General features: G+C 41.5%; 1 protein-coding gene across 3 annotated transcripts in view; it reads right to left on the bottom strand.

Annotated features, from left to right (window-relative positions):
- Positions 1-27,486, bottom strand: part of GALNT10 (polypeptide N-acetylgalactosaminyltransferase 10) — a 78,922-nt gene that overhangs the window by 18,295 nt on the left and 33,141 nt on the right. For 2 of the 3 annotated variants that reach the window (XM_015875854.2, XM_015875855.2), the window contains exons 2-6: positions 22,643-22,745; positions 21,713-21,851; positions 17,828-17,994; positions 2,387-2,572; positions 361-544 (exon numbers count right to left, since the gene is read on the bottom strand). In XM_015875854.2, the coding sequence (XP_015731340.1) occupies positions 361-544; positions 2,387-2,572; positions 17,828-17,994; positions 21,713-21,851; positions 22,643-22,745 (779 nt within the window). Of the gene's footprint in view, positions 1-360; positions 545-2,386; positions 2,573-17,827; positions 17,995-21,712; positions 21,852-22,642; positions 22,746-25,261; positions 25,329-27,486 lie in introns of those variants that run through there. The other variant, XM_015875856.2, reaches the window with a different exon arrangement.

Raw genomic sequence — 27,486 nt, 5'->3', positions numbered from 1 at the left:
ACCTGGGAATGACATATAAGCTGCCACCGGTTTGTTGTTTTTGGCAGAGCAGTAGGGATACTAAGTTATGTTTGAAAGATCTCGGTAATAAATGACCGCATTAAATGTTATACATTACAGTTTCAAATGAAATGTTAACTTCTGCTGGAATTAAGGTGGCAAAAAATAGCAATGAAAAGGAGAGTGTTCACGGCTACTACACAATGCGTTTCTTTTAAATCAGCAAAGCAAACAGCTGCCAAAAAGCAAGTAGCTCACAATCAGCTTCTGGTTTCCAGTACACCGAGGTGTAAACCAACCCCGTAACAGGGTGTTGTGTCGTTCAGCCAGCTCTTAGCACACTGCATTTCAGTCACTTACTCAAAGGGATCACTGGGATCGAGTTTCTGTAACTCAGGAGGAATAGGGATCCTCTTGTAATACATCTCCCAGTCAAAAGCACCTCGCATTGCATCTCCAGCCTGAGTCTCATATCCAAAGTGGTCATGATCAATAACATCAATCATGGGACAAACGATAGTCTTGCGGTTTCGGGCAATGCGATCTGAAGATTGGAGAAACATGTTAGAAAACCTGCACCAGTTGGTTCTTTGACCATGAAAGTACAGAAAAGAGCATCAAAATATGCAGTTGTCCAGATACAGCTTCTCTCCCTTTCTCCCCTTCATTCCCCTTTGAGCAGGTACTTCAATTTATATCAATTTATCTGGTGGTTTTGAGATAATTGAGATATCCGAGCTAAAACTATTCAGATTAAAACATCAGGCACTCATCCTATTATGAACATCAATCTGAGGCAGAATAGAAAGACGCAGCTGCGCCACCACAGATACTTCAACCACCAGGTTAAAACAACAACAATCCTGTAATTACTTAGTTAGCGGTCCTCATTTTAACGAGCGACCTCAACGTGAACCCTTTCTGCACTGATTCCAATGGAGGGCAATAACCCATTGTACCACCTCGTTTTAATTGCTGTGCCAGAATCTGGCAGGAAGTGATCCAGACTAATGGCATAAGTGCTCTCAGCAGGCTCCAGAAACGCAACGCACCTCCTCCCCTCCGCCTTTTCTTCCAATCAAATAATAGATGACAGGATTAATTCCTGCATAAACATCTGGAACTTCTTAAATACTTTATTACCAAGTAGGTCTCCTGTTGGAAGTTAACTTTCAGAGCAGAGGCGACAAACAGTGTTTCGGCTTCCAATGCATGTGGAACAGAAATCCTCTCTATGCTTTAAAACTATAGCACACCACACATGTTCTCATTTAAATGGCATTTGAACTAATTCTGTCCTCCCTCCCTAGGGCTCAAAAAGCTGCAAGTGCTTTACACGCTATTGCGAAAGCAACATTATTATCATCCAACAGTCCTGCTGACAAGTCTGACTTCTTTGTTAAACCTCAGGGAGAGCTGTGACTGGTCACATGCAAAAGGGTTGTAAAGAGTTTGGTACTCCACAGGGCAAAGTTTCTTCTTTCATAGAGCATAGTATCTGACAGCTGAAGTGAACTGGATACTGCGAGACACCCACGCTAAATAACGTGGGTAGAGCAGCACATACAACTGGGAATCCTACTGAGTCTATAGGAGGGCACAGACCACAGAAATCACACAGATGGCATCATCCCACCCAGCTCAGTGCTGCAAAAACAAACAAAAAACGGAGCTTGCCACTTAAACAGAGACCTCCTCAAGAAGCACCTGTCTAAGGGTGGTGCTGGCCAGGGGCACAGAAGGCACTGCCCTTGCAGTCAGTCATCCTTGGAAAGAACTGACACTGTAAAAGTGATGCCTCCTCCTTAAAGATGAAGCACTGCCTTGGAAAGGACTAATCATTTCCATAAATACATACCAGCAGCCATTACTCAAAAGAAGTATTTTCCATAGGCGTAAAGACTATGAAGTTGAACATAGTTTCACAGGAGGGGAAAAAAAAGGAAGCAACTTACAAACTGTACATAAGATCCTTTCCGAAGCATAAAGTAATTACTCTCTGCAAGCTGCTGAGAGACCACATAATAGTTTACTCTTCTAACAAGCTGAAAGTTATTTAATGTTTAATTTAGTGAGGAAATAAAAGACGAATATGAGCTTTGCTCTTTAATTAATCAAAACTTATTACACAGGACCATTGTACAGCCTAGTACAGAAAAAAATCTTGTGGTAAAGGTTGCAAGTTGCCAATACTTTACTTCAGTGTTGTGGTTAATGGCTGTTGGTTTTTTTTCCCCCTCCTTTAAAGATATTTCACGTTCTTTTTGTTCACTTACTCTCAGTGCAAGGTGACACCAGCAGGTGGAAATAAAATACATTCAGCACCAATATACGTCACCAGCTCTACACCAGTTCAGCTATGTACAACACAACACCACCAGCTTACCTAACAGAGGTGGCAGCCAGTTCACATTGGCCTCGCAATGGGAATCCAAGAAGGTGATAACATCTCCTATTGCCACAGAGGCCCCCAGCATCCGAGTTCTTATCAGCCCTTCCCTCTTCTTGGTTCGGAGGATTCTTACATTTGGGAACTGGGCCATATAATCTTCCAGGCGTTTCTTCAGGTGATCTGTATGAAAAATGAGAAAATAAAATATTCACAAGTAAATTCTTAGAAGTGCAGTTCCCTTCTTTACCAGAAAAGGATGCCTTTGGAAATAGGATCTGGATGCTCAGCAAACGTACTTTGGTTGAAATCTGAGGTTTCAAAATAACTTCATAATCAGGACTACTGAAGATGCTCTCAAACTTTAGAAGTAATTAAAATAAAACAAAAACAAGGAAGAATTGGGAGAAGAAGATGGAGGAGTGCAGGGTGAAAAGAGAAAGCAGCAGAGAAAGGGAAAAAGGAATAAGAAGGCAGCGGACCTGTAGGAGAACTCTATCAGAACAGACTGCAAGGAGTCACAGGCATTCTGCAGAAAAACATAACGTAGCCTAGAAGAGATGCTGAACAATTCACTCTTAGGAGTAAACTGCATCCAGTGCATTTAAATTGTGTTTGGTTTCTTCAGAGCACAAAACCTGCCCACCCCCTCATGCTTAAATAAAAAACAGCAAAAGCCCAGCCAGGTACCCTGCAAGGTAGGCACAGCCTCCCTGTGTATTTGGATGGCTACAGAAAATGCTTATCAGAGATATTTGCATTTAAATATGGGAATATTTATGCTACTGAATAGGGACTGGAGCCATGTTTGAAATTGTGCAGACGCTTGCGGTCACTGTGAATAACAAGAATTCAAACAGGAAGACTGCAGAGAAAGATGACTGAGTGATCAAAACAATGGGCAGCTTGTTTAGATGCTGAAATAGAAAGCTTGGTCTGCATAAAGGCTGAGGGCACACAGCTGTCTTCACATCAAAGAGAGAAACACCAAAGAAAATCCTAAAAATAGGCTGGTCTGGTTGCTAATGGGCGGATCTTAGCAGCTGAAGTTCTGACTTACTTGACAGCAAAGCCCATTCCCTGTAGCCAAGGAATTTCATTAACACATTGTATTACCTGCTGCCATCAAGTGCTGATCAAGGAGATGAGCCTCTTTCAGTAAAAGCCAGTCTGTTCTATCCAAGCAATTAACTAACCTTAAATCTCATACACTAAAAGGATGCCATCATTTACAACCAAATAACCCCACAGGTTTATTTGCCTTGACCACAGGGAACTCAGCAGGAGCTGTGCTGAAGTGCAGCACGTTGTTCATGTGATGTGCATGCTGCGCTCCTCTGCTTCTGAGCAGTCATGGAAAGGCAGGGGCTGAAAAGGCAGATGGGGTGAAAGCACTCTTCATTGGGGTGCCAGGGAAGCCCAGTATTGGAATAGCTCCTCAGAAAGAGCAAAAGAGTAAATAAACGTCACCAAGTCTCAAGCTCTGCTTTAGGGTTTTACCTACTGGGGGAAGAGAACAGGCAAAATCCCTATGCCTGCCATATGCTCTGCACATTCCCTTTGAAGTAATCATCACCTGCCTTCAGTGAAAGATAACCCAAATCGACTTCTTTGCTTTGGAGCTCCCCTCGCAAGCTCTTTACCTTTTTCAAAGCTTTATTTAAAATTCCCCAGGATTTTGTGCTCACAAATGCATTTTACTGTTTTGCCTGACAAATCTAATTGTCCCACGAAATCTGCATAGCCTGCCGTACTTTTTGCTGCCTGGCACACCTTTCCTTCATCCTTTTCAAGTCTTTTCTGAATACATTTTTGAAAGCAACCCGAAATTTTGTCCACTCAATTACAGGTTTGTCAAATAAGAGGTTTCTGTAGAGACGAGATCCATTATTACTGCAGCTGTCTTCCTCACAAGGTAGTGGGTAGACTTGAAAGGCAGAAAGAAATAAAAAGGGGGAGAAAAAGAAGAAGAAAAGGCCACCACCACTGTTCTCTAACATCACAGAACATCCTTTGCCATTGTTAGCTTATCACAAAAGAGAAAAATAGCCCTGACTTCACACATAACCCAGTGAAGCTGGAGCTATGAGGTATGGCTATGGGTAAATCCACCCATGATGAGTTCAGTAAAAGAGCAGCTGCTGGTGTTCACCGTAATAAAAGAAGGGAATGGTCGCACAGAGGATTTGGGTCTGAGCTGGTTTCCCTCCCAGTAGCCACAGACATAGCAGCATTTGCAAGATCAGATCCCACAGTACTTTTCTAAACCAGACCTACAAGACACAGGAAAGTCTTAAAAAGAAATCCACAGCTCCCAAACAGTGGAAAATATTCATCTGCTTATTAACATCTCGACTTCCCCTTAGCGGAGTGCGACAGACTTTCAATCAATTTCACAAACAAACCCAGAAGGTTTCCCCCTTTCTTTCTCCACACTCTACTCTTCTCCCAGCCTGGCCTTTGTGAGCCCTGATAGAAGAGGTTCGCTTCATCCTTTTACAAACGCTATCACAATTAAGTCAATTTTTTTGCTTTTAAAAGAAAGTCTCACAAAACAAACAAGTGGCATTAACTACTACAAAATGTTATGAGCCTTTAAAAAATGTATTATGGCATCTTGTCACACTGAGTAATTTTTATTACAAGAGCAATTTTCTTTAATGAAAGTTGTTAGGTGAGTTGGATAGAATCCAATGGCTGTGCCTATTCTGGGCAAAGCGATACAGCCCAAGCACATAAATGAAAGTAAGTTTATCTGTAGATTAAAAACTAGGCTGATAGCTTAATAACACACTTTGCAATAAACTTGATATACGGTGTATACATTAACAGTACCAGTCAAGAACTACTTCAACTGCCATCAGCCAAGAAATATTGTCGTCTTTATTTTGAACTGTAAATATAATTCTGTGCTAAGAAAGAAGCTTCAACAGTAAGAAGGGGGACAAGGACAGAGAAGCCCAGGGATTCTTTTTGATACCTTAGAGGGGTAAATACAAATGAAAACGGGCAACTGGAGTATCTGCAGCACAGGACCAGCTGAAATGGCACTGAAGTCCTGGGCTCCACAGGATTAAATTGTTCAAACAAAGCAAAAGTTGATGTATGTCTTGATACGTCCTCTCATTGCAAACCATGCAGCCTGTCTCTGTGCAGCACGCCTGGGTCCCCCACACTGCTTTTGCTTCCTGGTGGCTGTCACATTCTCATAGATGCTTGTAAAAACCACCAATGGGTCTGTGGTTTATTTTGACTTGCTTAGTCTTCGACCACAGTTATATTCCACAAACATCACTGAAATGATTCAACAGTCCTCAGGTTTATGTCTTTTAACATCATTTTGCCCTCAAGTTAAACTATTTCTCTGTAGAGCTGCAGGCCACTGCACTGCCACAGCTAACAGAGGAAGTCTCACTTCTTTTCTGTTCTTTCTGCTCTCCCAAATCGCACTCCATGACCCAAAGCACCCACTTAGAAGCAATTGCATATGGGGTGCTCACCTTCCCAACAGACAGCCACAAACCCCACAGCTGTACACAGCTCTGTGCACATCACTCACTGGGCAGACTGGATGCACATGGCACAGGAGGAGAGAACTAACTGGAGGATCTGCAGAGCTTCCTTTTAGCCAAACAGGGCTGGCTCTTCTTTCCTGGAGGTTATTCTGAATAGTTTCCAAACACTAGAAGTGTAACTTTTTGCCTGGCATTTGTTTACTGGTTATCCTATCCCTACCCCCCTACAGGCAGACGCGCTCATTTAAGATTACAAATGAGCCCATTCATCTTTTCTAAGATACTCGGGCCTAACGTGCTGTTTAACAATTTAAGAATGAATTATACTTCCTCCCAAATCTATCACAACATGCAAGCCAGGCCTCCCCCAGAATAGAAAGCTCTACATCATTGAAATTAACTTTTCTCCCTGTTTTGGTACAGATGAGTAATCCTTTTAAGTAGCAAAATGTGCTGTTATCCAAACAGGCAGCACTTACACTGGTTTTAATTTTCCTTCAATGTTTTCAGCCTCTGATCAGTGAAGTTTGGGAGGATAATAAACATTTAATAGATTACACTGTGAAAAATCAGTCCCAATAATAGCAACTGATTAAGCTGATCACAGCCTTCCGAGCAGAATCTGCTTATAAGCAAAGAAGAAAAGGCCTGGGAAGAGAGAAAATTAATATCTGTTGCTTGCCTGATTACAGTTCTGTGGTGGGCTGTCTTAAATGCCAGATAGCTGTGCAGAGCTGTGCAGCTCCACAGCCCCTCTTGTATCAGTGCTGGGGCTCAGCACTGGGGGAAATAGTTCTGAGTAAAAAACCAAGAGCTGAAGCTATAGCACCTCACTTGCTAATACATCTTTCCCAAGGCAAACAGTCAGCCATTTTCATTAGTTTACTCTTCTTCTTTCCAGTTCCTAATTAAATATGATTCAAAATTAAAGAACTCAGGTGCTGTTGTTCTTTTTTCCTCCTTCTTTGACTATATTTGATCTAAAGAGGTGATTTCGTGACTAATTTCCATGTTGTTTGCTTTTGACATCAGAGAATATTTTGCTGACATACACACTAGATAGCTGTATTTTTGGGCTATGTAGCTTTTGTAGCTGCTGGAACAGGAGTGAACTCTTTGCAGCACACTTAATATTCAGCTCAAGATAAACGTAGCCATGGTGACGAGCAGGCAGGGCATTACTGTCCCAAATGCTGCCTTTAAAGTGGGGAATCTGTGCCCTCAATCTTAATCAAAACCACTTCTTTGGCCTTATCTAGTTGCTTACCCAAGGGAACGTCCACACTCCTGCTCAGTGCTAATGTACTTTCACTAAATTGATAAACACTGCATGGGCAGAGGAAAACGTTAAAAATTACTAAGACAGGCCATCACACCATTGGCATCACCACTCCCAGCAGAGGCTCATGGATGCACCTCTTCCTGGTTCACAGTCCTACAAACAGATGCACACAGAATGAGTGAAAGCGAGCTGCTGTGCTAGAACTGCTTCTACACTTGGTCAGCTTATCAGTGTACTTTCACTGTGGATAGTGATGTACAGAGTAAAGTATCATAACTAGGGCCTAAAACCTATGACCAATACCAAAATAACCCACCCAACTTGCCATCGGATGGAGAAATGCATGCAGGCTTTTAATGCAAGTGTTAAGACATTGCACGCTGAAACATTTTGGAACAAATCAGAGCTGAGAGATTTAAGTCTTAGAAGTTACTGAATTTTGCCAGGAAAAAAAAAGCCAGCGCAAACCCAAAAGACAACAAACCAGCTGGTCCTCAGAGATTCAGCTCTGCCTTTATCAGCAACATTCATCTGAAAAAGTTCTTGGCCTGAAAGTATTTGCTCTGTGCGAAACAACAAAAAAGGAAAGATTCCAGAAATTGCAAGAATTCACAAAAAACTCTATTATGGATTTCTGTCTGTTAGAGATGATGCTGTTAGGTCCAAGATACAACCCACTTGACAGTGGTTTGGTAGGACTGTATTCCTTTGGAGTCCAAAGGCTTTGCTCTTAGGTGTCTCTGTGAGGCAGGGTAACAATGAAGGCTAAAATGAACAGCACAGACCTACAAATGTTGTACGTCAGGGCTGCAGCCAAACAGAATATTGAAAAACATAACCCTTCATTCCTACAATAACACTCATTAATAACAAACAATGACAAAGCGAAATGTTTGCGCTGCAGTCTGTATGCCAGAGAACAATAAATGAAATCTCTGGCAAACAGAAGAAGTCAGCAATATGGCTGTGGGAGAAAGTACACAAATATTTGACTTGCAGTAACAAACCCCCAGCATGTCAGAAGTACATTCTACAAACTCAACACTTCACTCTTTTCTTCCAGATCCCTTTTCCATCAGTTCCCAATGCTCTTGTTTACTTGATTGGTGCAAAATGCAACTATTAGAGTAAGTTGTTGACATCTGCCAGAAAGGTCAGTGTATCTATTAAATCCTGAAGCACAAATCCAGGGCTTCTCACAGCTGCGCTGATACCACAGCAAAAACACCTCATGGAAAATAACCTCACACATTCATTTCAGCTGGATGACATACTGGAAGGGGAAGCACTGATAGATGGAGGAATGCTGCTTGGGCACTGCCCAGCATGGTGAACTACCACACTGCATAAGCTTAGCTTGCTGTTAATAAGGCCCTCCTGGCACAAATAGATGCTGAGAGAACGTATGCACTGTTTCTTCACTGAAAATACATTACTGCAACTGAAGCTATAGAGAAGAGGAATAAGTCTCATATTATCCACTTCTATTTCTATACTACAAAAGCGTTATTTTCCAACTTTCTCAAAGTGCAGAAGTTTCCCCTTTTACTAAAGTCCCTGCATCAGAAGAGCTGCTTTGCCAGTACCATCCAAAATGCACACTTCAATAGCAGAAACCATGATTACCAATAGGAGACATCACATAAGAGCACTGGCAGAGGGTGTTCGAATCACATTTCTAATTAACTCCTGTAGAGAAGCGGCTGTAAGGCATTAAAACGCTGATTTGCACTGCTGCTGACACATCTAGATATTTCTGACTCCCGGCAGATGAGGACACACACTTCAAGACATACTTCAAGGTGAGGAGAAGAAAGTTAAATCTGTTTTCTTGCAAACTTCCGCTAACAGCAAACTACACACGCAGGGTTTTGTAACACAGAGCAGTGCAGTTGGATTTATTTAATGAGCTGTAATGGAAAGCCTGCTCCTCAATTACTTTTGCTGAACTTCGGTTTACCAGCCATCCTTCGCTACACAATAATTAGCTCACAAGGAGGTCACAGTCAACTGGACCCTTTCAATCTACCTCATCTTCTTTCCAGAAGGATCCTTCAGCAGCAGCAACTGATCTCAAAGCAATAAATACAAGAAGATGAAAAGTAAACTAGTTAGTTAATTTAGGCTGCCACTTAAAAAGCACAAGGAAACAACTACAAGGGGCTCTCAAGTTCTTTACAGCTCTAGAGAATACGCTTTAATACTCTCCAGCCATTGCTTAATGAACGCCACCGTTTTTTTTGTAGCCCTTTATGAAGTTACACACAAGAAGAGAAATGGTGCTTAACAACATTAAAAATGATTATTCAGACATGAAAAAATTAGAAAACTGAATCCCATCCACATCTCACTATGGATCCAAAGAAAGCTGTTACTTTGCCCATCTCATGTATCCCACAGCCACAATACATGGCCAGAAGTAGAGGATAAAAACTACTCTTTTTTTTTCATTAACAAAACCAGACCATCTGCACCAGGCTTTATGCCATTATCAAATACAACAATAGTGCTCACTATCAAATACAACACTGTGTAGTCCACAGACTCACTGCAATGGTACAAATGCTCAGCAGTGGTAGCTCTAATTCACACAGGAGTTTTGGTTGCAAACATCTCGTACAGACTGTGGGTGACAACCACTCAAGAGCCCGAATCCTCTTTTGCTTTTAATATTTGTGCCACTATCTCTATGAGTGCTACTCACAAACTCAAATCACATCCTCCCTGGAAAAACCACACGGGTATTAGTGACAGCCTTAGAACTTGGCCACAGTCGGAGGGCTGCTTACACTGTGATGTTCTGCACTGGTGTTAAACCACAGGACAAGTGAGCACGCTCACACAAAAAGCATCAGAAACAAGCTGAGCAGATTTGTGATAAACCTTTTATTCCAATGAAAGAATGAAGTTTGTTTTCCCTCAGACTTCCAAGCCTCTATACCTATAAGGACCAACCTGGCACCACTTACCCAAGGGGGGATTCTCACTGACAGCCATTTTCAAAGCAGTTCTAAAAATCTAAGCAAATCTGAGATGATTTGCAATGAATGCTAAGGGTGAGAACTTAATTTACAAAAACAATCCTTCTCTAAGTTGTTTGAGACTACAGGTAATCACAACTTCTACTTAACTTCAAAGAAACACTTAACAAAAGGTTGTGGAAAATCAGTTGCCTAAGAAAAGTTTGTTGTTTCCCGCCTCCCCCTCAATACTTGAAGGTTAAAAGCTTTAAAAGAATCATATTCAAAATTCAGTAAGAAAAGCTGTCATCACTTTGCCCTAAGTACAGTCACTATTCCAGAGATGTACTCACTAGATGCACTTTCGTGCATTTAAGAGGAAAAAAATGACTTTTACAATGCATGTGCCTAAAGATGAAAAGATAATCTCTTTAGCTGCATAAATCCTTTACTGTTCCATTTAAAGATCAAGAAGAATTCAGGTTTTAAACCCTTTCCTTTATTTCAGATGCTAAGAGCACGATTTCTTTCAATTAAAGCCTGGCGGATACGGTTAATGGAACAGAGTTGTATTTGCTACATACCTGATGCTGCACCAAACGACACATTAATCACCCCTTGCCTGTTCCTTTCAATACGCTTTGCTTAGTGACTTATGCCCTTCAGACCAGCATGCGGCTCAGCCAAGTAGCCTTACCCACAATTGTTTTTCCATTCAGATTATCCCATGTGGCTACCCCCAGAATTACTCGCTCTGCAATATGAGGAGAGATTTAAAAAGTCACAGGGATTTATCTGTAAAAGGGAAAAAGGAGATTTGGCTGTGCCTGCCTCTGGCACTCAGGGAACAGATAAGCTCCCAGACTCCCAATGGTAAACTTTCAAGCAAGCTAAAGAAGAGTGTGGGCCAGCAAAACAGGGAAAGACAACTGACCCTACAGGTAGAAAGGACAAACAGAATGGAAAAAGGCAATCAAAGCCAAAGGCTTTGGTAGAGGTAAAAACAGATGGCACTGCTAACACAAAACAATGCTTGGACTCCATTACTGGTAGCACTAGAAGTCCTGTGCTGCTGCTTTCCAGAACCAAGCAGTGCTCACGGGCTGCATTCTGGACTCACAGCACTTTGTGGTGTCTTTCCAATGTCAAACTGCAGTTCTAATGCTTATTGCATAAAATCCTGCTGAAATGAAACCCACAACTAAGCAAAAAACAGCAAGTACAGATGAGGAAAGAAAAATTAAAAATGGATGAACAAAGACGTCCAGGACTTCTAAACAGTTCTCAAAAAATACAGCTGAAGGAAACAGGGCAGTGGTGAAAGGAAGGCAAAGCTGTAACCTGGAACCTCCCTAATGACTTCCCAAGGGAATATAACATCCCATGCACCCTGCTTATAAAGATAATGTTCTCAAAATGAAATACGTCTATATGTGCGCACTACCTCCTAAAATACAGTTGTTGGGGTATTTTTTAAAAGCTAGAGTCAGAAGGTTGATTTTGAAAACATCATTGTCATTCCGCATTACACACATTAAATTCAGCTGAAATTGTTACTGCCTTTCAGTCCCAGGAGCAGATTTTGACTGGTTACAGCAAGGAGGATGTTAAGCCTTTCTGCATTGCCACAGTACACACGTATAGTGCTGTGAGGCAGACAGCCCAGAGCTGAGTTAACACTTCCAGAGCAATCCTGATGTTTGGAGACTGCAGTATTTTCAGTGCTGCCACATTCAACTTCACTGCTGTATCAATACAGTGCTTTGCATATAATGCGCGCCTTCGAGATGACTGATGTGCGGTTCTCATCCTTCAACAAGGGACAACACTTGTTCTAAAACACTGTCATTTATACAAAAGTAGTCTTAAAAATGAGTAAGAATGAGCTGTCAGGCACTATGCAAATAACCGAACAGTAGAATGTGATGCATATGAAATATAAGCACTTAGTCACAACCACTGATTTGTGTCAAGCTAAACCGTAAAATAGGATACATCCAAAGCACTTCTGAACCACCTGTGTGGTGTGCAGATTGTCTTCTGCACATAGCGAACCCCAAGTGCATGGTGAGATGCTTCTTGTAGATGACAGTCAGCATTTGTCACCACCTCCCAGCACACAGGGAGTTTATGATGACTCAAGTAATTTAAAATTTTGAATTGCTACAAAGGGTGAAAAGGTACAAACACAACTTTCTTACGTTAAAGGAAAGTCAGTTTGTACCAAATAATCATACTAATGCAGATAATGTCATCAGTTCTCAGAGATGCGAGGTTCCCCTCTTGTGTCTTTTGGTGACTCAAGAAGGCAGCTGAGGCACACGGGCATTTAATGTGCATGTGCAGCCCATTCTGTTAGGCCTACTCTCCCAATACATTCGGGTTCCCTCATTTTGGAGATTTTCTTACCTATAAAAAAGGCAGATTGGTTTCAGTGTTGCCTTTCAAATTGTCCTAGTGGGCTAATGGATGAAATACCATCAGTTCATTCAACTTCACTGAACATCTTCATCCACAACCTCAATAAAAGGATAAGAGAGATTATGGAGCCTCTGTCCCTGAAGATTTTCCATACGTAAGAACTTGAACAATCTGCTGCAGCTGAGCACCAGGGAGGCAGGTGAGATGATCTCCAGTGCTACTGTGAGAGTCCCAGTCTAGCCTCCATCTCAAAGCCATCTCTTCTCCAAAACAGTCATGAGAGAGGAGGGTTTGACTTCAGCCTTTCACCCAGTGTTAGAGTAATACCTGATGTTCTACTGTGGCAGAGAACTACTAAATATGTATTAGGTGCAAGTCAGAGAACATTTAGACAAGCATCCTGCAAAGAGAAAACTCACCAGGCTCTGCCCTCTCTTCTTTTTTGCTGAAGGCTGTTCATTCATGTATTGAGAGACATTTGCTCCACATTTGCAAGCTGCAAGGATTAGATGGGAGATCAACAACCCATTTTGCACAAGGCAGACACTTGAGATGAACAGCTTGATTTCTCACAACCGTAGATTCAAATTGTTCACCAAAGAACTAAAGCAGCCCCTGAAGCATCACAAACTGCCTGCCTGGTATTCATTGCCCACTAGCAATAATAAAAGGCTAGAGTCAATACAAACTGACCCGCATTTCAACTTCTCTTCCCCTCCTCCCATTGCTATGATATAATGGAACTCACACACTACTCAACAGCACTATAATTAAATAATCAAAATCAAACAAGTTTCACATCTGACAGTCCCCAGGAGAATGCCGATATACATACAAAAAGCATTTTAGTTTACTTAGTGCAATTCTGGTAACAACAAGCTCAGAGGGATATAATTAGTACCCTGCAAGCCAGCATATGAAAAGCCTTCATTTAACTGAGCTCAACACTGAAGAATGGCTATAGAAATGAAACGTGAAGCCACAAATGCACATAGAACTGCCACAGCTAACCATTTTTATGATCAAGAATCATTTTTTTTTTGTATATACTGCATTTCTGATTTCTACTTATCCAAAAGGGTGCTATTCTGGATCACTCTGATCCAGCTGAGGTCAGTCCATGGGTCTTTAGCAGCTCTCAGCAGGATGCAGAAAGAGGCAGACAGTGTCAGGCAGGCTCATTCTTCCTCTCCAAAAATAGGTACTGAATTGGTGCCTCCCTCTGTTCAATATAACCCATACTCTTTTCCGCATTTAAACCTTCCCACTGCTTTGAAATGCTTATGGTCAGGAGAATGAACTCCTTATATCCCCACAAAGTTTGTGCAGAAGAAAAGTGCATGCTACTATAGCAGTCTTATTGGGAATGCTAAATTCATATTAGAGACTAATTGCAATAGAAGAAATGGCAGAAATATACCCAGAACATTGACTCTGTTGTGACCAATGGCATTGCTAGAAAGCAAATTCTTTTTGAACCAACCCAGCCTAGATTAGGAAGTCAAGGGTCTGTCTAACCCTAACAAGAGTCAGGTGTTGAAGAACTGCTGGAGGCAGCACTGCAGTCTGCTGCTCAATGCAAGCTGGGTGCTACTGCAGCACTGCATCAGTATCATAGAACCATAGCACTGTTATGGTTGGAGAAGACCTCTAAGATCATAATCAACCCTTATTAAACTGATCCCACAAACAGTCAGACCTTCCCAGAGCAAAGTGGCTGATATGGGACTCAGCTCTAAGTTTGAAGTAAGACTAGATTTTGATCACTTGCATTGTATGATAGACACCCAAAAATAATTCCATTCAGTAAGCTGCTCCAGCACATTTAGCTTTCTCAAATACAAAGCTAAGGAAATATTTCAAAAACGCAATTGGTTAAGCTTTTGCTGCTTGCTGTTAAGATTTGCTGTCATCAGGACCATCTTTTTTGGCTGAAAAATGTTTATTGTTAAAGGTCACAGAGTTGTGCCTCAAACAAATTAAGAAATAAATGGCTGTTGACACTTCTAGAAGATGATTCATCTGCCCAAGAGATCCAGTAATGAAAGCAGCACAGCTGCCTCTCAGGTATGCAGCAGAACACAGCATCCACCAACTAACCCAGAAATCCATCTTCGCTCTCCTGTCACTTTGTTAGACAACTTCTCAACTCTCTTCATAACCGAACCAAAAATGCCTTGCTTGAAAACAGATGAAAAACTTATGAAAGTAACATCAGACAAAATCACGAGCTTAGCAGCCAGGTTTCCATATCAATTCTTTAACTATTATTAGTTAAGCCCTTTTTACTCTTCTGGTGAGTCTCCAGGTATGAGAGCTGATCAGATGCGCTGATGATGCTGATGGACTGGCACTACACAACTGAGTGTAACAGCAGAACAGGAGAGCAACACCATCAGCAGGGCCTCAAGGGCAGCTGGGCAAAATCCAGTGCAAAATCCAGTGTGTTTATCTCAACACAGGTGAGCACATGAGAAATACTAGTGAGAAGAATATGGTCTCCTACCTGGAGACAGACAGGTTTTTGTGGGTTAGTCTTTTTAAAGAGTTATTAAGGTGCTAGGTCTTTTTAGAGAGCCCTCAAGTGAAAGGCCACCAGGAGGTACAGCACAGAGCATCAGATATTTCATCTTGTCGGGGTAATTCTCGATAAAAAAATGATTAAGGTTTTTTTTTCTTTTCATTTCTCACTATTCACTGGAGTTCATTATGACTGTTTACTGATCTCTTTGGGGAAGAAGCTGACATTTACTGTTCTTACTATTGGCTCTCTGATCTCCATCAGGCTCCTAGCTATCACTGTGCCCAGTGGTTCTATAATTTCTGAAGAAAGACTGTTACAAATCTGTGGGAAAAGCAATTGAAAGAGAAGCATCCCACTCTGCAGACAAAGCAGCGGACCAACCATCTGAGATTTTCAAAGGAAACCGAGAAATCTCTCCTCACTAATAACTGCTCACCGATTCTGTGGCACAGCAGCGATGGTATCATCTGCTCAGAGATGTGGTCTTTATTCTCTGCCCAATTTAATCAGGAGATAAATAACCAGAATTGTGGTCTAACAGTCCAAATCCAAGAACGTGGCCTTCTCAAATACACAATCTGTGAAGTAAAAGATCTCCTGGAGCAGTTCAGTTTGATGTGTTAAATTATCTAAACTCAGACCCTGGGTTGAAGAAAGGTGATTATTTTTCTTTAAACACATACCATGGATAAATTAACAACAAAATTATAACCAGCAGCCTTTCAAATTGAGGCAATGCACTGTGCTAAGTGCTAAGTCATTTAGGACTTAGCGCTCTTGCCTCTTGAAGACTGAGGAACTATTTAAACTCCAGGAGGGGTGTGGGAAAGCAACACCGGTGCGGTTAGGGGAGAACAACTGCCTGCTGGAAAAGGAGAAGGAGCCAGCAGGAAATGCCACAGTGCAGATACAGACTGACAGCAGGGAAGGAAAAATGTTTCATCCTAACCAGTAATTGTCCCAACACGGATAGATCAACTGAGCTAGCAGGAAAACATTGGTTTCAGAAAGGTTTTTATTAGCATGCTGTCTGTGTCTCGTTCTCTTTCCTTTACAATTCACCTCACTGTCCAACACCAGCAGTCTTTTGTACCCATCTGTAAATAGCTGCTGCACAAATTAATCTCAGCCATTTCTTTGTATGAAAGATGGATGACTGACGGAGAGGAGCTAGCAGAGGCAGGTGGAACAGAACAAAGGCAAGCCGGACAAACAGCACACGTGTGGTCTGTTGGGGAGCAGAAATGAGAGAGCCAGAGAAGTGCTCTGTCAGCTGGTCAGATGGGCACTTCTAGAGAACAAGGAAAACAGATACACAGGAAAACAGATTTCATTACTTCCACTTCTCCCATAAGAAACGTGTTTGTACAACTCAGCTGTGGTTACTGCATGAGCTTTACTAATTTGCTTCTAGACCAAGTAGCAATAAAGAGACCTTGTTGGGAGGGTATTTTTCCTCCGGCTTAGTTTGAAAATCCTCTGAAGAAATACTTAATTCATATAACTGATTGATTTGTTCAAATCAGCACGCCTTGCTTGCAAACTAATTAGAGACGTAGTTTAGAACTAATACTGCAGCTATCAGGTAGTGCTTATTTCAAAGTCAATATAGGTCAGAACACAAAATACTCACTAGCTTGTTCCCAAGCTCATTTTTGGAATTTCCTATGTGTCAGAATCTTGAAGCTGTATCCTTTCACATCCCTACAGCGAGTTCTTTTTGATTAGTTGCATAATCTCAGGAGCAGGACTCAAGCGCTGCAGCCCGTAAAGAATCTAAACAGTCAGAGTAATTTTAATGGAGAAAACAGAGTTGCTGGATCTGATCATAATTCTTTAAAAATCACTGTACCCTCCTTAACATAGGAGGGCCAGCTGCGTCACAGGGCTTCCAAATTCCACGTGTTCTCAACATAGCAACGTCTAGAGGACAAAGACATTCATTCCTCATGTTTGATTGCTTTTTTCCCCCACCTTAGCAGTAGTGCATGCTGCACATGTTTTGCTTTAATACATAAATTAATTTAAATCACACAGCACATAAATGATTCAGAGAGAAAAGGTATCTTGCCTTTCTGCTGAAGATTAACTACATTCAGCAACTACACGTATACACTGCTATGACAATTAACAACAGCTCTTCTATTTATGGTAATTTCGCATGCCCAAGATTATATGTATTCACACGTAATACTTGAATCCAATCCAAAACAAATGCTTTTTTCTTAACAGTACTCTCCCTTTTTCGCACTGCATGTCAGCAAGGGAAAGCAGTCAGGGCTTCAGATGCTGCAGATTTACTTTCCAGGGGTACAATACTCGGGGGAAAAAAGCCAGCAATCATCGATAGTCCAAAGTAGAGACCTTTTATCAAGGCTTCTCTCATTTTCTGAGTCTAGAAGAAAATGCAAGACCTGAGGAGTGAGCTGTTTCCCTCACTCCTTTTGTTTTGATCGTTTGGTTTTAATTGCCTGGTTCCTTCATATTGTCCAAAATGCAGGACAGCCCTTGCTAAGAGTTAAAATAGCACAAAGTGAACTTGAGACATGATTATTTTGCTGGACTTTTGGACTTTCAGGTACATTGGAGCAAGATTTACCTGAGCTCTGCTCTTGGCAAGGAAGAAGTCACTCAGTCACCTTAATTATACAAATATTTGCAAGTTCGTTGACCCCTTTGGCTGATAAGCATAGGCAGATAATAACAGATGGAGATGCTACATGCAAATTCTCATACCTCTGTCACTGAAGTCATCCACCAGCACTATCTCTGCTATCAGCTCAGGAGGGGAGCGGTTCAGAACGCTGTGCACTGTCCGGAGGAGGGAGGACCATCCTTCATTGTGGAATGGGATTATCACACTGGTGTTTGGCAGCTTCTCCAGGTACAGCTTATTCTTGCAGCTGGATAAAGAACAAGGTCAGAAGGCAGTGCCAAAAAACACCAGCACTTCCATATCAATTGCTATCAAGCAACTCAGTTCATCCTCTATTCCCCAAAATGATGCAAGGTGCCAGAAAAAGGACTTCTTCAATACAGAGTTGACCCATTCCAGTTTGCCTTGCCAAAAAAACCCATTCCTTATGAAACAGCAACTGTTAATGGCCAGTAAGTGATATTTAGCAATGCAGAAAGTCAAAGGAATCTGTTAGGTATTGAAACTGCTTTTAAAGGAAATTCCCATTACAGCTTTGGTGCAGCAGTCTGCAATACTTCTTTTTTTCCAGTTCTCACACCTCAAAGATCATTAGGAAGAGGATTTTCTGAAGTTATTCCAGGAGTTGAATGCATCTGTTTTAAGCTCTTTTAATACACTGGTTTAACATATTTAATCCCACATTTCAGAGAAGTAAATAATTCTAATCACACATATAACATCATCCAAAAATTTAAAATGGAATGTAAAGAAATTAAGGACCTTGTCTAACAGCTCCTTCCCTAAAGAGCTGTAGAAATTGAAGACGTTATGAACAATAGATGGAAGAGACAGGATAACCACATGAAAAGAACTGGTCGATAAATAAACCCACTTCCCTCAGTAATAGATCAATCTCCAACTTCTACACAGGGCTTTCTTTGTCATCCTGGGTAAATTATTCAAATGCTATTTTTCTTAAATAGCCAGTCTTGTTTTAGGAGTTCTAATTTGACACTCAGTTCAGCCGATCAAAGCCAAGAAAGCTGGGCTTTGAATTCAAAGCACTGCAGAATTTGGATAGGGTCAGAGACTCAGGTCTAAAGAGCCTCCACAGATCTCCTGGCTTTAAGGGCACTGCCCCAGACCATTAGTCTCCCTTAAGACTGAAATAGGCGTAATGCTTTCTTGTCTTGTGGGAGTGTTTTCAAGAGAGCCTCACGAAAAACATCCAGACAACAGCAGTAAGTGCAGAGTTTATTTGCCGGCAGGTGTGGCCCTCTGGAGTTTGAACCTTGCTGAACAGGTGAGGCATGAGGCCATTTGATGAACAACTGTAGTTAAAATTACCCAGCAGCCGTTCACTAGGGGACAAATTTATTCCATTCTCAGAACCCCACATGTCCAGCGCACAACAGATAGAGGTGAGAGCATGAACAGAGTTTTTTAGCACTTAAATGGTAATGCTAGCATGATGGGCTGCCCTCTTCCTGCTAGCAGAGAAGGAAGGCCGTGCTCTATTCCCTGCCCCGCCACATCACTGCCTATTGTGCAGCATGCACTACAGCTGATTTGCACATCAGGCTTTTTGTACATGCACGACAGAGCACATGCATGCAGGTAGTCCCCTCCCCATTCCAGGAAGGGCAGATAGGAACAAAAGCAGCTCTGGCAGTGGAAGCTTTCTCCTGGGTGCCTTTCCCAGGGCATGGAGAAGGAGACACCTATGTTATACAAACTCAATAAATCTGTGGTTACAGGAAGCAACTGTGGTGCCTGCATGAAAGGACAGTAGCTTATTCTAGGTCTAATGAATTGTCTTGGGGAGCTGCCAAGAGCTTGCAGGCTACGGCTGCAATGCACAGATCCAGTATGCAAAATAAAGCTGCATGGACTGCTTTCATCCAGCCCTTGGCAATGCAATCAACCTTCTTCAGAGGTAGCTGCTAGCTATAATTTTGTGACAACATGAAACAAGGTCCCCCAGTTCTCTTCTAACCCTTCCTAAACTGCAATTCTCATTCTCCAACTTTAACAAGTAGAAGCTTTACCTATTAAGTTTAACTATTAAAGAGTTTCTCTCAAGCTATCATATCCACAATTGTTTTACGAGACCTGCAAAATTAGTACTGAGTATTAGAAACCCCAGAGGCACTGAAAGGAAACATTATTGCCCCAGTTCACCTGGTGATTACACTCCCCTTTATCCGAAGGCACATTTCTGAACTTTAAAGTTTCCATTTTCTCTTATCAAACATAAAAGGGAAGGTAAAACAAGTGCTCTGCAGCACAGCTCGTCTTTCTATTGCGCTTTTTATGGACCTCAGCTAAACTTCATTATAAATTGCCCTCATCAAGCTCCCAAATAATATGAAACAAAACGTTTCAAGTGTATCTTTTTTTAATGGGCAGGGAATAAACAGACCTTTTCAGCTGTGAATTCCTTTACTGCAGATCTCCATTAAATGCAACCCCATTCCCTGCCCAGCTAATCCTAGCATCCATTACATACATGCTGTTTATCCTCATCTTGAGACCTCTGCAATTATAACTCACCACACTGGGGGAAAGGATGTGTCAAACATCAAGCAGAACCAGCTGCAGCAGTATCATTAATCACAGCTTAAGTTGTTGGTGACTCAGACACTTCACTTATTAATTTTAACTGGGGACTACAGTCAGAAGTTTTACATTTTAAAAAAGTTTTAATAGCAGAATTAGCAATGAGGAATCAGCAACTCTGTAAAGCACTGGGAAATGTAAGGTAATTTATTAATCTTCAGGTGAGGAAATACTGCATTGTCTACAGCTTAAATCCTCAGGACCATGGCAGCCCCTTTAAATGGCAGCCAGGCACAGCTTAGTTGAGCAATCACAGAATCTTAAACTATTTCCCAGAATTTGAATATTAGCTGACCAACAAACATCTTTATCCGGTCAATCTGGATGTTTAAACATTTCAGCTGCGTGACTAAAGCATTTATGGAGCTACACTTGCTCCTCTGGTCTGTGGGTACATGCTGAGAAAGGTTGAGCTGCAGGATTTGGTTGGTTCATTGTGACAGCTGAAGAGGCGACCTCTTGAATGCCCTAATACATTTTAAAACCTTATTTTTGGAAATGATACTTCATGAGTAAAGCACATGTTGAATTCAAGTTGTTGAATTCAAAACCAGCTTTCCACAAAACTAGCTTTTACCCACTTATCTAAACGTGGCTTTCTAATTCAGCAGTGCACACAGTTTAAAACACATCTCGGCTTTGTATCAATAAGGATTAAACAGGTGATTTCAAAGGTCATATTAAAATGGAACTGCTTTTTACACAAGCTCTGGTTAAGTTTTATGAGGAAGATAATGACAAAAACCAACATCTTTTCTTCACTAGTAGTTGAGTAGAGCTACTCAGGTCTTGTTCTGCTCCTAAAAATTTCACGGTTATTTCCAGCTACCGGCAAATGTAAGAACCACACAGAGTTTACTGACAAAGCCATCACCCAACTACACTTAGGGCACTTGTCAAACAAGTCAGACATTTACATCACTTTCCGCTGCAGAGAGAAACAGTTCTATCCTATTAGTTGCTAAAAATTGTTGGCCATGTCAGTAGGCTCAGGAACTGAGCTGTCATGTTAGAAGAGATGAATGTGGAAGTAGATGCCTCTTCAGTTCGAGGTTCCTTCATTGCAGTGCTTTGCAGGGGGGTGGGACATGATGATCTGCAGAGGTTCCTTCCAACCCCTACAGTTCTGTGATTCTGCAATTTTTATTTATTCTTATTATTTTTTAACTGATTCGTCACCTCCATTTCCCACTGCAATTACTGCACACTGTCCTTTATGAAAGGGACAGCAGCTACCAACAGCACCCTAGCTGTGAAAGACTTGTGCTGGACAAACAAAACAACATAAAAGCCCGGCAAACTGCACATGTGGTAAATTAGGGCTTGTAAACTTTCACCTCTAGAAATGCAAACTGTATACTCACTTTGGATGTCTGATGTCTGGAAGGGAACGATTCAGAGAAATTTTATCGCTCACAAAGATATTAAAGCCATTTTCTCTGTATGCCTGGTCCACTCGCTCTGCGTCAGTCATTGGGTAAGGTTTTCCCTGTTCCCCATTTCCTACAGACAGACAAAGTAAACACGCACTGTTACTATTAATTGGCGCTTAACAGGCCACAGACTAACCCGCATATCAAAAGGACAGCACTTATCTCAGAGGCCTTTGAAATTCCTCCATTAGTTTTGTGCTGTATGCCATATTTAGCGCTGGGTTAACCTCAGCTGTGCAAAATCATACAAGTTAAAGTCTTGCTTCTGCCATCAGAAACAAATGAAGGGGCTACGGCATCACCAGGAAGGATCTTTATTTTTCCTTTTTTTTCCACAGCAGGAAGAATACATATGGTTTAAATACCTCATCAGAGTTGCTTCTTTCTTCAGCACAGATGGATATGTATTTTTAACAAACCTTAGTTCTTGTACAGAGGAGACAGAGCCCTTGCAGACATCAGTGTAAAGATGTAACATTCAATATGGCCCCTTTTATACGATAGAAGATAAAACCCACAATTACAGAATAAAAGTTGAACGTTATGATCTACAACATTTTTCTTACCCCTTTTCTTTTCCGAATATCCCAGGTTTGGAATCACATGATTTTTAATAAGCTTTCAAAAATCAATTCTGCACTTACTCTAAAAGCATCAAGATGTTACCATCATCCTTTCACCTCATAATGATTACTTTGGAGTTAGTGGAGGCTTTAACTGAGATTATCCAACAATAACTGCTGCATCACGTCAACATCATCTCCACTCTGAAGTTCAACATACCAACCCACACTCAGTCTAGCAAATAAAATCCAATTAATTTACGATTTTTATTAAAATATTTATAGTGATCTTACATACCCACACGCTCAAGGTCCCTCCTTATTGCTTCCTTATTATGCCAGTCCTTTTTCCTCTGTCCATCACCAAAGTAAAGGTCTTTCTTTTGCCTCATGTGCGGTGCCTTTTAAAAAGAAGACTGGATATATTATAAAACCCCCAAAACCAATGAAACCTTTCTATTAACAGCCTCCCCCTTCCCGTAAGGGCAGACTATGGATCTCCCTTGAGGTCAGACTCAAAGCAAATCACTTTTAACCTAAATGGGAAGATGGAAAAAGCAAGCTTTACGTGCCTCGGAACAGTACTTTATCTATAGCTGTTAAGTAGGTTGTTTGTTTTTTTCTGGTGCGCCATCATGTATGCAGACCGGTATTCTTAATCAGAGAATCTATTAAGAGCTCCCATTTTCATTTTGAAAACATCTAATACATCTTACTTCCTATTTAATTAACAATAAAGCTTTAATGGGTGACCTATTGCAGGATCATTATTAATGAGCACACGACTATACCTGAATAAAATCAAAATAAGATTTAAAAGGTCATTTATTAGGACTCTTGCTGCTCAACTTAAAAGCAAATTTTACATGAGGCATGAGCCTGCGCCAAAAGCAATTAGAGCTGCTCTTTTCATGATGTTGTTCCTGAAATTCAAAAGCAATGGGTGTTTTGGGAACGAGTCAGCAAATGAAAGATGGGGTGAATTCAGAATCAAGCAGGCTATAGTGTGTGGAAAGAAAAATCACCATCTCTCCGTAAGACAGACATCCCCCACAAACCAAGGGAAATACATACACATTAAATAGGGTTTAAGGTTAAAAAGAGAACATCTCTAAGAGTGGGTTTTCAATTACATTCTAATATGCTGCTAATTACAAATACAAGTAATTTGTAGCATCTTTTCTGAGGAAGTAGTTGGATTTTATCTTATTTATTTATTTATTTTAAACTTTCTAATTTCTCTGGAACTGCAAAGTAAGGTCCACACACTACAATGTCCCAGAAAACATAAGCTACAGAGCTAAGCAATGCGCAGAGAGCATGAGGCTTCAGATCTCCCCTTAATGGATCAGCCCAACTAAACCACCACCAGATCAAGCAGAAGTTGGCACAGTAACTTTGCAGGGCTATCAGATGTCTTTGGCATTTAATACACAGATTTCATTTGCTTTAAGAGTTAATTTGCAAACTACTCTTAAACTTAAGTTTCTGATGGGAAAATAGGGTGTCTGGACATTTTCCTTGCTATTTCAAGGTATGCAAGGCTTCAGACACACAGAGCACACCTCACTGCAGTCTGACTGCTGAGCTCTGGGAGCCTTGCTGTGAAGCCTTAATGGATTATCCCCATAGGAACAGCCCTTTCCTACACTTTTCTACACTTGCCAGCACTTTTCCCACTCCAGCTCAGTGCCCAGTGTGTTAACTTACAAAACCGCCAGTGAAGACAGGTTTAAGATAAGATGTCAGCATAAACTACAGAGGCTGAACATGGGTGTCTGCTCTGTTCTGGGTACTTCTTTATGGGTTGTTATCCTTAGCAGAGGAAGAGTACCAACAGTATGAGCTATGCTGGTGGTATCATCAGACCAAGGGTAATAAATGAGAGGTCTGCGAGTAACAGAGCTTGATCTGACTGAGAGATGCCCTATGAACTACTAAAACTTACTTGGTATTTTATTTTCCATGCAAAAGACTTAAAATCTAGATTTTTTCGATGTAGGAACATATTATGATTTATACTCAATTGCTCAACTTATCTGGCAAGACATTTTGCATACCTGGCAGAAGTCAAGTTTGATTCACGAAAGCAGACACTCGGTTACACATACCAATCAATTAATACCAAAACTCAAGAGTATTCCCCTTCCTGCTGTCTGCAATTCAGATTTACTTCCCCTGCGGGAGAGCTGAGGGACACTCAATCAAAAAGGAGTCACTCAGCTACTTCTCAATGTCAACAACTATTAAGGAACTTCTATTTGTGTCAAGCAATGAGTGAAGGAAGAGCAAAGCTCTCCTCATCACAGAATCACTCAGATTAGAAGAGATCACCAACACCAACCCCAACACACCCCTACCATGCCCATAACCGTATCCCTCAGTGCCACATCTCCACGGTTCTCGAACAGCTCCAGGGACAGCGACTCCATCACCCCCCTGCACAGCCTGTGCTGCTGCATCACCACTCCACTGGAGAAGAAATTTTTCCTAATATCCAACCTGAACCTCCCCTAATGCAAGATAAAGCCACCGACTCTTATTTGGAGATCAAGAAGCTGCTCCAACCCAGTGTTCCCAGAAGCAATGAATGCTGGCTAATGCTAGCAAATGCAAGCAGGTCTGGGTGACAACTGTGACAGAGCAGCACGACAGGAGGAGAGACAGCCTGGTTATTTTTGGTATGAAGCACATCAAATTTTCAGCTCAATGAAGCAGCTGTCCTGCAACACTTCAGCAATCCATTTGTCTGGTCCTCCAGAGCTGTTTCTAATTTTTCATCCCCACTAAATAATCCTCAGTGCACGGCCATTCCGTGAGAGCTTGGCCTCTGTTTTGCACGAGAGGCAGATTACGAGTTATTTATCCTTAAATTCTGTACAGAGCCCATTACTGGGATCCTCCTACTGACACTTACAGGACTGATAGCTCTCCATGTCAGCACCAGGGAAGTAGAAGTGATCTACACAGTGTGCCTCGTCTCCAGCTCATCTGCCTCTGGTGCATACAGCCTTTCTGCCCTGTACAAGTGAAGCGCGACAGAAGAGTACCATATGTAAACATCACCAATCTTTGTATCAGCATACTTCTCTATGAGTACCTTTTAAACCTTTAAGCACAGACATACTGCAGATGGTCAGGCAGACCGGCTGAGTTCTGGAGCTGTTTTGGCCTTGGGCAGACAAGGAGCACGAATCAATCCAATTGAGAGGTGCTGCACTAAATGCAACACAACTTGGCTAAGTGTAACAGGGTTAGAATATTTCTTTCAACAGTGCCACTGGTAAACAAACTTCTAACACACTGGTTTGGCAAGTCACTATTAAAGCATGAGACCTGAGAAGCTTGAAGTGATGAACGTCCATGTCTTTGCTCCAATAGCCCTGCCAGCACCTACCATCAGTGCAGCCTTGAAGGGAATGTGTACCTGAAGCAGCGTGGTTAACGTAGCACTTCTTGCTAAAAATGACACAAAACTAACTAAAGTTAAACAGACTACTGAAAAAAGAGCAAAAGACAAACATTTGCCTTCCCCTGGACTGCAACTGCTGTGCCCATGTCACTGCTATTAGCAGAGCAGCTCTAAGGGCATAAGCAGCAAGCCACTGTCACAGGGAATGCACGCATGTTAAATCCAAGTCCCCCCAGCAGTCACAATGGGCACTTTGCTGACATTGGTGTTATTCTAGAAGCTTTATTTTACATGTCTGAGCTCTAGACACCCAGACACAGCACAAACAGAGCAGAAGGCTTCCTTTTTTAGTGGCTTTCTTCAGTGATGCTGCAGGGATTTGACTCATTTATGCAAATGAAATAACTTGATGATATCCTTTCAGCAGAAGCTCTAGACTGAGATATCCAAGCAATGCACAAAACACAGCCAGGTTTCTAAGACAGACTTTTGCCTTCACTATTTAACAAGCAGCTCATTTGTGGGAAGCTTCATCTTACCTGTAACATTTGTGTCAATTTTCACTTTCATCCTCATTACCCATAAGTTCAAATTGCACAGCAGAAGGCAAAACACTTTTGTCCAAAACCCACCAGCACAATCCCCTCCTTACTCACGTTTTTACTATGCAATTCAATGGCCGTTGTTCGAACACTGCGGCTATCTGTTATTCATGGCAAAGGTAAATTGACATTAAGCATCTGCATTTCTGCCCCTATAAAGCAGCTCAGCAAACAGAAGTGCCGGGCTATAGACTTCGCCATTTTCCATTTTGCTCTGCTTTCGCTTCTCATTTTGCAAAAATCTGTTTGTTTTTGAAGTGGTCAGTTGTTAACAGCAAAGCAAAAAGGAGATTTCAAAGCCTGAAAGCTTTATTACAATCATCTATTAAAGCTATGTAAGTGCACAGGCCATTGAATTTCATCCATTAAGTCCTACAGCAAGCCCATAACTTCTGTTTCAGCTCAAACACATTCACTTCTTCAAAACTGGAAGCTGTTTACCACTCAGTGATTACTTCTCCAGCAATATCTTAAACTAATCTCCTGCCTGCTTTCATTCCTCCTTTTTTCAAAAAGTGAAAATGAATTAAAGGAGAAAGGCTTATTAAGCAATACATTGGAAATGGATTTAGACAGATTGCTGGAAATAAGCCCCTTCTGTCGTCTACCATGCTGTTACTTAACATGCCACCAAAGGAATCGATCAGTGTTCAAACGCCAAACAAAAATGGAATTTTAATCTTTGCTTTAATCACTATTTAGTGTGCCTGGCTCCAGTCAGAATAAGGGAAGAGTAGATGGAGATGTAAGCCAAGAGCTTTATATATTAGAAGAAAAAAGATTTGCTGAAGTGCATGCAGCCGATCACAGCACTGTACAGAATTCAGACCCTGTTCAAACATTTATTTTGTTGCTTAATTATTATTTTTTTTTAAATCAAGGAGCTACAAACTTTAGAGGTGATGCCATTTTTTTCACCCCAGGTCTCTTCATTTATCCCAGCACCTCAGCGAGTAAATCTTGCTGTCGCATCCTACAACAAGATGCTGAAGATGAGAAAACACTCCAGAAAAACAACAGGGAAAGGGAGGGCAAATGGAAACCATTCCTTTATTAAAGGAAGCTGCAGCCAGAGGCAGAGGTAAGTGACATGCCTGTGGGCTAATGAGAGCTGGGTCAGAAAATACT

The sequence above is a fragment of the Coturnix japonica genome, chromosome 13 (genome assembly GCF_001577835.2).
Source record: "Coturnix japonica isolate 7356 chromosome 13, Coturnix japonica 2.1, whole genome shotgun sequence".
Classification (NCBI taxonomy): Eukaryota; Metazoa; Chordata; class Aves; order Galliformes; family Phasianidae; genus Coturnix; species Coturnix japonica.
Note: the sequence above shows the minus strand (reverse complement) of the source record. Positions and strands in the feature narration are given on the sequence as shown.